Below are 12,882 nucleotides of genomic sequence, written 5' to 3'. Positions count from 1 at the left end.
ATAAGAAATGTCAAAATGATAATATTATAACGGTATTTTGATTGAAAAGAAGAAAAGTACTATTTTATTATAAATTTTACTCCTCATTAATATTACAGATCATGCTCGAAATGGCCTCCACCATTAGAGATGCATAGACATGCTCTTTCCTGCCAATTGCCCTTACTGCCAAAGAAATAGATTCGGCTTTAACCGAGTTACAGGCATCTATTATTCTTTGCTTTAGTTCATCTACAGATGCAATCCTGGCTTGATTCTGATGCACCTAGATTTATTAATGCTTTTAGGTAAGCAGAAATAAGGAAAGAAAGGAAAAAGTTATGAATAATCACCTTGTTTTTCAGGTATCCCCAAAGGAAATAGTCCATAGGTGTCAAATCCGGTGAACGAGGTGGCCATTGAATTGCCCCCCCCCCGTGTCGATATAACACGCCCATCAAATTGCCTATCGAGATATCTCTTTACATGCCTGATGGTGTTATATCGACACGGGGGGCGATTCAGTGGCCATACTCGAAAAACAAGGTGATTATTCATAACTTTTTCTTTCTTTCCTTATTTCTGCTTATCTAAAAGCTTTACTAAATCTAGGTGCATCAGAATCAAGCCAGGATTGCATCTGTAGATGAACTAAAGCAAAGAATAATAGATGCCTGTAAGTCGGTTAAAATCGAATCTATTTCTTTGGCAATAAGGGCAATTGGCAGGAAAGAGCATGTCTATGCATCTCTAATGGTGGAGGCCATTTCGAGCATGATCTGTAATATTAATGAGGAGTAAAATTTATAATAAAATAGTACTTTTCTTCTTTTCAATCAAAATACCGTTATAATATTATCATTTTGACATTTCTTATAAGAATCATGTTTTCATTCATAACTTCTAAAATATCGCTCACAGAAAAAAACCGTTCAAGTAAATTTTTCTTTAAAAAAATAGAGGAATCTATTTCTGAAATAAAAACCGCACCTTTCCATTTGAAAAAATGAAGTTGGTGCCTGTATCTCGCTTCTGGAAGCACCGAAAAAAATTTACAAAGTAAATTTGGATTTCTAACAAAAAACTAGGGGAACACGTATTTTTTAGTTTTTTTTCTAGCTACCTTAGTTTCCGAGAAAAAGTCGTTATCCATATAGCTTGGGACACCCTGTATCCATATAGCTTGGGACACCCTGTATCCATATAGCTTGGGACACCCTGTATCCATATAGCTTGGGACACCCTGTATCCATATAGCTTGGGACACCCTGTATCCATATAGCTTGGGACACCCTGTATCCATATAGCTTGGGACACCCTGTATCCATATAGCTTGGGACACCCTGTATCCATATAGCTTGGGACACCCTGTATCCATATAGCTTGGGACACCCTGTATCCATATAGCTTGGGACACCCTGTATCCATATAGCTTGGGACACCCTGTATCCATATAGCTTGGGACACCCTGTATCCATATAGCTTGGGACACCCTGTATCCATATAGCTTGGGACACCCTGTATCCATATAGCTTGGGACACCCTGTATCCATATAGCTTGGGACACCCTGTATCCATATAGCTTGGGACACCCTGTATCCATATAGCTTGGGACACCCTGTATCCATATAGCTTGGGACACCCTGTATCCATATAGCTTGGGACACCCTGTATCCATATAGCTTGGGACACCCTGTATCCATATAGCTTGGGACACCCTGTATCCATATAGCTTGGGACACCCTGTATCCATATAGCTTGGGACACCCTGTATCCATATAGCTTGGGACACCCTGTATCCATATAGCTTGGGACACCCTGTATATTTGTGAAGTGAACAAAAATAATCTTTTTTACTTAACCACATTTTTGCAAGAAGTAAATAATCTTAGAGGCAACAACAATGCCTTCGAGAAATTTTGTTTCACAGAACTCAGAGACACTGAACCCACTTGCTCCTGGGGTAGTAAAATGTTTTTGTTTTTGTCAATTTTTTTGCCAGTATTGTGGTATCTAAGCATTCAACCTTGTTGTGAGTAAGCAGCCAACAAAGGCAAAAGTGTTGGCGGCTATCCCTCGTTATTGTTCTGATGGTTGACATCGGCCAAATCTCTGCAGTAATTAAAAGCTGTTTTCTCCAAAGCTTAGTTTCAGACACATTTGGAGCTCTGAAGAAAATTTTCTTCTCTCTTCAATGAATAGATTTATTTATTTATTTTTTCTCATTAAATTAATTTTTATAGGGTTTCACAAGTATTATTATTATTATTATTATTTATTTATTTGTTACATGGGCATAGCCCTATACAAAGGAGTTGCTACAAAAAACAAAAAACAGTACATATACAAAAAACAAAAAGAAAAACTTGTACATCTTACATAGCAAACAAAGGAAAACAATACCAGTGTTATAATTTAAGTAATAATTAATAGAAATCAAAATCATCTTGCGATAAATGAGTTATTAAATATTCATATAAATCAATAATTCATATTATTAGTTAAACACTGTATTATTCATTTAGAATAAATGCCCTCAGTTTTAACACATTTTCCACATAATAGTATAATTTTTTTATATTTTCAGCTCTGATATTATGAAATAATATTGGAAAATTAAATTGATCAACATCTTGTAAAAAAACCTAAATATTTTAAACGAAATTGTAAATATATTGGGCAATTTAACAAAATATGGGACAAATCTTCAAATTGGGCGGTGTTACACAAAGTGCACTTTTCATTTGGATTTAATGTATATGTAATTTTACCAATACTAATCTTCAATACATATTTAGAGGACAAACGCAACTGAGAGAGCAATCGTATAAATTTAAAAGAAATAGGAAAATTCAAATAATTCTGTGGCTCTTGATCATTAAAAACTAACGCAGAATAGATTAAACTGAAATTGGAGCTGTGCAATTTGCAAAGGTCAGATTCTTTAAGCGACTTTTTATAGCTAACTAAAAACTGTTTCAACTGCTTCTTCAAACTGGAAATATTGTCATTGAATAAAATATCTGATAGATTTAAAGAAGGAAACAAGAAATTTAATTGTGAAACCCAATTATACTTGGTATTTACTGCATTACGACTTAATTCCAACAGCTTTAGAAAACACAGCAACAAGTAATGACCATTAGAAAGACTTCTCTTGTTCTGCAATAATAATAGATAATAGAATAATAGTAAAGTAAAGTAATCGCCTATTTTTTCAGGCGGGGCTTAACGTCCAACTACCAATTAGCTAGCAAACCTACTTTACTGTAAATTTCTTTTATTAACCATTAAATAAAATCCAAGGCCTAAGACCGGGAATCGAACCCAGTACCACAATACATATTAGCTTCGCAGGTCTAGTCCAAATTTCTTTATTTCTTCAACAAATGTTAATGTGTTCATTTGACATCATTATCAGGTTTGAAATAATATTATTACTGAAAAATTTTGATATTTTTATATTTTATAAAAATGTAAATATTGAAATTTAATGGTTGTCAGTATTAACTGAGTGATGATTCAAATTGTGTTGCAATTATAATTAAACATGACAAATTTAATATAATTATAATACACATTGAATATATTGCAAATTAAAATTAATTTATCCCTTCAAATATTACATTTCTATCCGCTGCGTTCTATTTTAACTGAAGTCATGTGTAGATTAGTCACATCTTGTAGTAGAAAATATTGCTGTGCTTTTCCATAAAATTTTTAATAATAAAGTTTTTACTTTTATTACATGTTTTGGTGATGTCAACATCTTGTTGTCCTTCTTTAATCTAAGATATTAGTGAATAAAAAGTAAATGAAAGTAATGTAACTTTGGAATGAAACGGTTAAGACAATTCAATTTTAACCTTTTCTAATGTTAAACAATTTAATCAGCAACATAGTGTGGATGAAATAGTCGAACAAAAAGTGGTAGCAGCGGTAAATGTAAAAAAAATTCATTAAAATAAAACTCAAGACATGCTGTGATTAAGTATGAATTCACCTTATTGTGGGATATCTCTTCCTAGAGACGTTCCAAACTACAAGAATCTGTTGAGTTCAGGAGAGCAGTAATCAGAGTGCAAATAAGTCTTATATAACATATAATAAGTAATAATATATAACACTATCTTTTGCTTCAATTTTTTTTATTCTCCAGGAGTTAGGAAATGGACTGATCAAATCAGCAGAATATAGGATTATCGAGTAAAGTGGAAGCTATAGGATTGGGATTCTATAAAAGAAAGAATATTTCTTCATACTTACAGCATTAGATCTCTCATCAGTGAATTTTTAAGATAGTATAATACAATTAAGGTTTCAAGGCATTCAGTTAGAGAAGGATATGCTATAAACAGTATGATGAAGTAAACCACTAACTTAGACAACAACTGTATATGGTTGAAGTACTTAAAGAATTTCTTACAATGAAATAATTGTTCGTAAAAGAATGCATCTTTGCTAGTATATTCTTCAGTCCGAAACCGGTCTGGCCAAGAAAAGGAACTGCGAGAAAAGACGGTTACGCCGAATTCCCTAACAAAGAGCCCAATCTTACGTACTAAAGACTAAATCCTAAAGACCTTCTACAAGAGCTTTTGTGATTTAAGAAAGCTTTGCTGAAATGAACTGCTGGATAATTTTATACAAGTACATTAGAGATATAAAAAGGATCATAAGATTAAGATTAAGATTAGAAAAGGAAAGGGACCTATGCCCCATGGCACCGCAGACAAAAGAGGCTTATTGAGCCCTCCTCTTAGCATCTAGCAGACGAAGTTTGAGGACTTTCCCTACTAGTTCTTTTTGCGCTACTATCTCCTTTGGTCACAAAGATTTTGAGTAAATTAATAATGAAAAGTCAGTTCGCAAAATCCCAGTGTTCTGCATTTACACCCCTCTGTTCGCGGTAGGGTTTTATTAAAAACCAAAAAAATCCATATGATCTTGAAGCTCAATAAATGCGCAACTTTTTCTGAAATTATGTGACTACTCCTTGATTCATTAATAATTGAAAAAATGCCGATGAAAATTTTAACAAAAATCATCGAGAACGAAATTTTTAGACATTCAAGTAAAAATTTCATTGTCATAAGTATCGTTTTGAGGCTCTGTACCAAGCAAATTTATAGGAAATTTAATGCTCTTTCGTTTGGAATAAGTAGATTTGTTGTAGGATAAAGGATAGAAAAGTTACGACCGTTTTTATGGCGAAAAACGCGAATATCGACGGAAAAGTTAAAAATGCAAATTTCTTGGCCACTATTGAGAATCGGGCCAAAGTGAAGAGAATATTTTTTGTTACATTTGAGCTGCTGAATCACCTCCCGAAGTTTCGACCACCCTCCGTATACACCCTGTATATGCATGCCAAAGTTGTTCTCTGCATTTCGTGATCTCCGTAGGCCGTAGGGTAACAAAAATGCGGCAGTTACTAGTTTGGCCATCTGGAATACCCACTATCTGAATGGAAAACCTCTTGAACATTCTTTTTGTTTTATTATTTTCTAAGAGAATGGTAACGCCTTCACTCCCAGTGGTTAAGACCTGGCGGCTGTTCCGAAGGATATCCATTCATCTACCTCTCAGTGCTTTTCTGTGCTAGCATGAGACATACTATCCGTGTAGCCTCTACTAGCCAAGCTTTCCAGTGAAGCCGATAATTTTGCAGGCCTTTTATTCCTGTCCTGACGTCTACGCCACTTAACATATACAGGGTGACCAGAGTTATATGCTCCACCCATTTTTTTTTTAAACGGCGGGAAATTTCGAAAACATAAAAAACACGTATTTAATCATTTTTAGTCTAGTTTATTTTCAGTGATTGACCAATTTTTTTAAACCTCAATATCTCGAGATACAGCATCCAATTTCATTTTCCTAATGGAACGTTATATTTTTTGTGTGCATATTTTTATAGTATTTGAGCTCCTAAAAAAAAAAAATAAAAAATAAATAAATCGGTTAGGTTTTTCAGAAGTTATGGTAATTTAAAATATGAAAAACAAATTTCAGTATAATGTTAGAATTACCTTATTTTTTTTAAAGAATCTGTTCAAACTGGGCACAATCAACGGATAGGCAAGCCAAAACTCTGGACTCCCACGCTTTGCTTGTAGCAGCACTTATGGTGGCGAAGTCAAGAACTAGGCAGACTAGAGTTATTCGACGTTCAGGTTGTTTTTTCTACAAACGTTTGGTGTGGAGATTTAGGAAATCAACTAATCGGCCCATATTTGGTGCAAGGTATCTAACTTTTTTTAAGAGACATTTTGCCAGTTCTGCTTGAAGATTTTTCTCTACAACGTCGGCTAGATATGTATTTTCAACAAGATGGTTGCCCTAAATCGAGAGTTGTTCGACGTTACCTGGACAGAAATGTCCATGAAAAGTGCTTAGGGACTCATTGTCCGATCCAATGGCCACCTCGATCTCCGGACTTAACCTCAATGGACTATTTTTTGTGGGGATTCCTAAAAAATAAAGTGTACAGTAACCTTAATCCCGTGGCTTCAGTCGAAGATCTGAAACGTCGTATAACTCTAGCCTGCCTAGATCTGGCTTGCCTATCCGTTGATGGTGCCCAGTTTGAACAGCTTTTTTTAAAAAAATAAGGTAATTTTGATATTAAACTGAAATTGGTTTTTCATATTTTAAGTTACCATAACTTCTGAAAAACCTAACCGATTTATTTATTTATTTTTTTTTTTTTTTAGGAGCTCAAATACTATAAAAATATGCAAATAATGTTATATAGCATATAACGTTCCATTTGAAAAAAAAAATTGGATGCTGTATCTCGAGATATCGGTGTTTAAAAAAAATGGGTAAATCACTGAAAATAAACTATTCTAGACTATACACGTTTTGGCAGGTCCTCTGACTGCTATATTTGATGATGTATATACAGGGTGATCCATTTTAAAACGCACCAATCGCCAATAACTTTTTAGTAAAGCGGAATTCCGAAAAAAACCCACGAAGTAAACTATATGTTTTTTTTTTTGGTCTAGTTTTCAAATTTTTCACCCCCGATGCTGTATCTTTATTTTTGGCAGAGTTACGGCCAAAAACCTGATCGGGGTTTCATAAGGACTAATGGTTTTCACCGTGATTATGAAAACTACATAAAACATTGTGTAAAATGACGTTGATCCCGTTTCGATATCCCTAATATTTGTCGAAATATTTAAGATCGAAGTTACAATTTTATCTATTCGTGATGACGAATACACGTTTTGGGATGTCCTCTGACTGCTATATTTGATGATAAAACAAATTTATCCTGATTCACCCAAAACCATTACATGACACTACATTATTTAAAATCTTCTATTATTTTTTTTGTTCTTTGCGTCACAAATAACATTTTTTGCAGTATACCTGATTTTACCCCCACTCTGATCTAGGGGTTCAAGGTTCTTCATTCTTCATAAAAACTAAATGATCGCAAATTGTATTCTAGTTTAATCTAAATCGATTACATTGATTTTATTCAAAGATGGTTGTTTTTAGCATTTTTTGTTTGATTTTAGTGATATACGTTGCGAGGTTTATAGTACAAACCCTTCGATATATAAGTAGAACGGCAAATGTAGTTGCCAATATACCTGGTCCAAAACAATTGCCCATTGTTGGAACTGCTTTACTTCTCTATCGTCTAAGATCTCCTGAAGGTAATGTTTTATTTCACTTATTTCGCGAGGTTAGAATTTACTATTTTTTAATGAAATCTTTATCCAAAGTTATACATATACATATTATACAGGGTGACCAGAGTTATATGCTCCACCCACTTTTTTTTTAAACAGCGAGAAATTTCGAAAAATTAAAAAACACGTATTTAATCATTTTTAGTCTAGTTTATTTTCAGTGATTGACCAATTTTTTTAAACCTCAATATCTCGAGATATAGCATCCAATTTCATTTTCCCAATGGAACTTTATATTTTTTTGTGCATATTTTTATAGTATTTGAGCTCCTAAAAAAAACAAAACCAATTTTTTTGAAATCGTTTAGGTTTTTCAAAAGTTACTGTAATATAAAATATGAAAAACAAATTTCAGTTTAATGTCAAAATTACCTTATTTTTTTTAAAGAATCTGTTCAAACTGGGCAATATCAACGGATAGGTAAGCCAAAACCCAGGCTCTGTTTGTAGCAGCACTTATGGTGGCAAATAATTTATTATAGAAGCTATTTTGATTAACTCAGTGCTCTAATGTAAATCATGGCAATAATTCAACTCAAATTCAGTAGCAGTCGTCGCTGAATGATGGCGGTAAATTTATTGATTCAAAATTTGAAATTTATTTATATTATAAAGGGTGCTACTAATTTTCACCGGGAAATATTTGATATTTAATTACTAGTATAAGGATATAATTGTCCAGGCAATGCCCTATCTAGATTGGTCTCATCGAGGGTTATATTCCCAGTTATTGCAGGCTTATTGTGTCAACCTCTCATAGGACTAGTACAAGGCTAGGATGCCTTTTTGCAATATCAAAGATTTTCACAGCAGTCTGTTCTGCGTATCATTTCTTCTGGAATCAATGCGTCAAAAGTCTTATATCATAACTAAAGAACGCATAACTAAAGAACAGTAAGCATAGGATTATATAAAAATCATAAGAACAGATTTAGCTGTATGTGGCTTGATCAAAGTCGAGTTCTGCGACACTTGACCAACGATATCTGAAGGACTTATGAAAGTTTTCTAGCCCGAGCAGTGGATAGTACACTTACAATTACAGAATTCTAAGTAATTACTCCCCATTAGTACTTCGCGAACGGTTCCATCACAATTCCACTAACAGCTAGAGCTGAATGCCAATTACCGATCAAATTGACGTAAAACTTTGACAGTGGCATTTAAGATCAGAAATTGAATCCTGTAAAACTGTTTCTGGCTATCGCTTCATGAAATCAACGAGAATAGCTATTTACCACCCATTTAAACCTAACTCAGAATCCCAAATAAAGAAGTTTAAAAAAAAAAAAAAATCTTTAGAAAATTCCATCCAAAAATATTCACAAGGATCTAATTCTTTAAAGACACCTGCAATAATTTAATCCATTCAGAATAAATCTAAGGAAATCCAGAAAAAATCCAAGCACGTCATGGTGAGCAGTAAGCAAATTGAGCGTAAATGTCTTGATTTACAAAAATATTGTTCTCTGCAACAATTCCTTAACGTTAAATGTTGAATAATTTTTTATCCAATAAAAGATGGTGTATATAGTTGCCAAAATCTCATTTCAAAAAGGAAAAATAAAAAACAAAAAAATGGCAAGCAGATTTATGAAATTAGTTGCGGTTTCCAACTTGGGATTTTCCTTCACTTAACCTTCAATCGCCGACTGAACATAATAAAAATTCCTAACCTTCGTTCGGTAACTGTACAAAATATCAAGCAGGTAGACGGCTAAGATTACACATCTAGGTCTATAAGTTTTAACATTTCTTTAAATGCTTTACCACCAGATCAGAATTAGATTAAGATGTACAAATAATTTTATTTTAGTACTTTGTATGTATTATGTGATCATATCTAATTTAATTTAAAGACAAATCATTTCTTTACCTTTAAAATGTCTCAATATCGTAGTGTCTCCATTAATTCTAATTTTTAACTACAACTTTTCCCGTCACGTCAAAACGCCGTCATGTTGAGCTGCAACACATGATTTAGATTTATCTAGGTGATTTAACCGTATAGTACCATTGCATGGTACCCTTTTGGGGATACAATAAGCACACATGCAACTAGTGTACACAAGGCAAGCTGGGTTTAAATCGTATGAGGTTTCAGTTGGACATTATCTAATTCCTTCTCAGAAAGAGCATTTAGTGGAGGTTATAGTTTTTCATAAAAACGAATTGTTTGTTCCATCAGTGTGGCTTCTAAAACAGTAGAGGGAATATATTGGGTGATACGAATATTCAATAAATCACACGTCCGTCAAGTTGGTATGGCCACCACCGAGTTTTTTTAACCAAATTTTGCACATCGTTTGTGCCGGCGATTCACCAAATTTTGTCGTTTGTGCCGCTAAATTGCAGAAGTTATTAGCAAAACAAAGTGGCCGTACCAACTTGACGTCAATTTAGCGGCACAAACGACGAAACTTGGTAGATAGATCGCCGGCACAAACGATGTGCAAAATTTGGTTAAAAAACTCGGTGGTGGCCATACCAACTTGACGGACGCATAAATCATAGCGTGTTACAAAACGAATTTTAAAAATTAAATTTTTACTTTAAAAAAGTAAAATATTCTGACTTCGCATCATTTCAAGATTTTGCCCAGGACGGGCCGATCGGCTAATGAACTAATTTTGCTGTTAAAGCTATAATACTAATTTAAGAGTTAAAGAAATGTGTGTGTAAGCCTAATTTTTTTTTATTTTTTATTTCAGACGTTTTTGGTCTCATAACTGGTCTACTTAATGACTACAGTTTATCACCAGGACTGATGAAAATGTGGATTGGACCTAGACTTTTGGTATCTGTTATGAATCCGAAGTATATTGAGGTATCTAGTTTTACTATATTAAATTAACTGCGACTAACAGTTTTGAAACGAACTTGCTATAGCTTAGTAGAGTAGATTAGAATACCTACAATTGGCGTCTTCAGAGGATCAGATTGGAGTAGCTGCTCCTCTAGAATAGAATACAAAAGACAGCAATCAGCCTGCAGTCAACCCGTTGAGACACCACTACGGTCTGGCTATTTTAGTAAACATAGAGACAATCTAATAGTTTGACACTACGATTTCTTTTATCGATAATCGATAAATATGTATCAATAACTATGAACCTTTTTTCGTTACTTGTTCTGTAATTATTATCAATTATTTCCTTATCAATATAAATGTTCCCTTTTTGATCCAACTGCTTGATTCCCAGTAACGCTGATGGTACCCCCACTATTACTTGTAATAAATAACTTGCTATTACGACAGTTCCAGGCTCTTGTTGAACATTATTATTTAAGGTAAACTGTTTTCAGCTGTATATTACCTTTTCGATTGACTTATAAATTAAATTATTGAAAGTTAAATCTATAATTTTACCGGCGCAACAAACCTACTTTTTTTGCTATTAATCGGATTTAGAAAGTTAAGCGAAGTCAAATTTGTGAAGTTTACGTTGCGCTGACCCGCTAAGCGAACACGAGGAGCATGAAGCTTTAGGTATGAAAAGTTCTCACTTATACCATTTCGTCAGTGTCACAGTATCTTCTGGTGAAAAGGTCTTCTACTGCAGAATAACTTATTAAGGCCTGTTTTCAATTTTTATGACGAATCCACGAAAGGAATTCGAGAAGAAGCTACTATTCATTGACACATTCATCAAATTTAGGTCACTGTCATCAACACTGCAATTCAAGCAACCCATCCCTTTAAATATTCGCTCTTCCCCGTTATGAAGCTTAAACTTCTCTTTCCTGAATTGTACTCAACCTAGCTGTATCGTTTTCAATGTGGTTCAACATCTTTGATTATGTTGAAGTTGAATCGCTCCATGTTGGATGCCAAAATAATCCCCCTGATGAAAGCCGCAGGCATCCCAGACTAGAAACCCAACTTTTAATCTATTCCCAACTATCAAGTTCTTTCTTGAAACCTCCGCAGTTACTGATGTAAAATGTTATGTTTAAGATGTTAGCTACTTCTGTCCACACTTAATATTTTTAAAAAAACCATGTCTGTATTTGTTTAGTGAGTTAGTGTTACAACCATAGTTCCTTCAGCGTTGTTTTGATGCCCACTGGAACGTCAAGGTCTTCAAGAAAACACTTTCTTTACAGCACATCATTTTAAATGAATTCTACAGCCACTTACTTCTTTAACTTCATGACTGTTCGATGTACCTTTGTAGTTTGGAAAATTGAGGCTAACAACTTGAACTGTCAGACATAATTTTTCAACTGATGCGGATGTTTCTATTGATAATCATTGCTATTTAATCAAGAACGCTGTATGCAGTAGGTATGTCTGCAAGGATTTTTAGTCGATAATCTTTAATAACGTCAGTCTTTGCTGTAACACAATCCTCCAGGATCTAATATAGTCCATTTCTCGCTCGTTCTAAGGAATGCCAATTTGTTTTCGTCTGCATTACTTACAAAATTGAACATATAACCATAAACGCTAGTTGCATAAAACTTGATTCGTAAAACAAATAGTAAGTTCCTAATTTGTAATCATAAAATTAAAATATATAATCTATAAAATCAAATATTCATTTACAGACAGTGCTGACAAGTACAGAAACATTGTACAAAGATGGTTTTTATGGTTTTATTGGATTAGTCGGAAATGGTTTATTCGTTAGAAATGGTATTTTCATAATTTACAATTCAATGTATTTTGTTAAATAACAATACTTGCTTGATATAATCTTTTTTTGTCCAGGTCAAAGATGGGAAGAATTGCGAAAACCATTGAATAAATTGTTAACTAAAAAGATGATAGAATCAAATATTAATATGTTCCATGAGAAATCCCTGAAGCTTTGTAAAGTGCTGAAAAAATATTCTAATACCAAAGAAAGTTTAAATTTCAGACACTATTCAACAAATTTCGCATTAGATACACATTGTGGCAAGTAAAAAGAATTTTTGTTTGTTTTGTTTTGCTGTTTTACATCAATTTTGCTAAAAATTTACTATAAATAGTTTTATTCTAAACATTTATTTATTTATGGTTTATTCGTTAGAAGTAGTATTTTTATCAGAAAATTAAAAAAATCTAAACATTCTCAACTAATTGCAATAATGTTTTGCTAAAATGAGGTTTTTTTTTACCAAACTCTTCTTTTGCAAAATTTTGGCGTCTGTCCACTAGAAGCTTAAGACATATTTGAACATAAATATAACCTAGGTTATATAA

The 12,882-nt window shown here is 33.4% G+C and overlaps 1 protein-coding gene across 7 annotated transcripts in view; it reads left to right on the top strand.

Moving 5' to 3' along the window:
• The window catches only part of LOC141447121 (cytochrome P450 4C1-like), a 39,484-nt gene that overhangs the window by 15,499 nt on the left and 11,103 nt on the right, over nucleotides 1-12,882 (top strand). For 2 of the 7 annotated variants that reach the window (XM_074114330.1, XM_074114329.1), the window contains exons 1-4: nucleotides 7,442-7,655; nucleotides 10,403-10,518; nucleotides 12,243-12,330; nucleotides 12,406-12,594. In XM_074114330.1, the coding sequence (XP_073970431.1) occupies nucleotides 7,481-7,655; nucleotides 10,403-10,518; nucleotides 12,243-12,330; nucleotides 12,406-12,594 (568 nt within the window). In that variant the 5' untranslated portion in view covers nucleotides 7,442-7,480. The other 5 variants (XM_074114333.1, XM_074114336.1, XM_074114335.1 and 2 more) reach the window with 5 other exon arrangements.

This window comes from Rhodnius prolixus, unplaced genomic scaffold, assembly GCF_049639745.1.
Source record: "Rhodnius prolixus isolate KJV_2025 unplaced genomic scaffold, Rpr scaffold_7, whole genome shotgun sequence".
Classification (NCBI taxonomy): domain Eukaryota; kingdom Metazoa; phylum Arthropoda; class Insecta; order Hemiptera; family Reduviidae; genus Rhodnius; species Rhodnius prolixus.
Note: the sequence above shows the minus strand (reverse complement) of the source record. Positions and strands in the feature narration are given on the sequence as shown.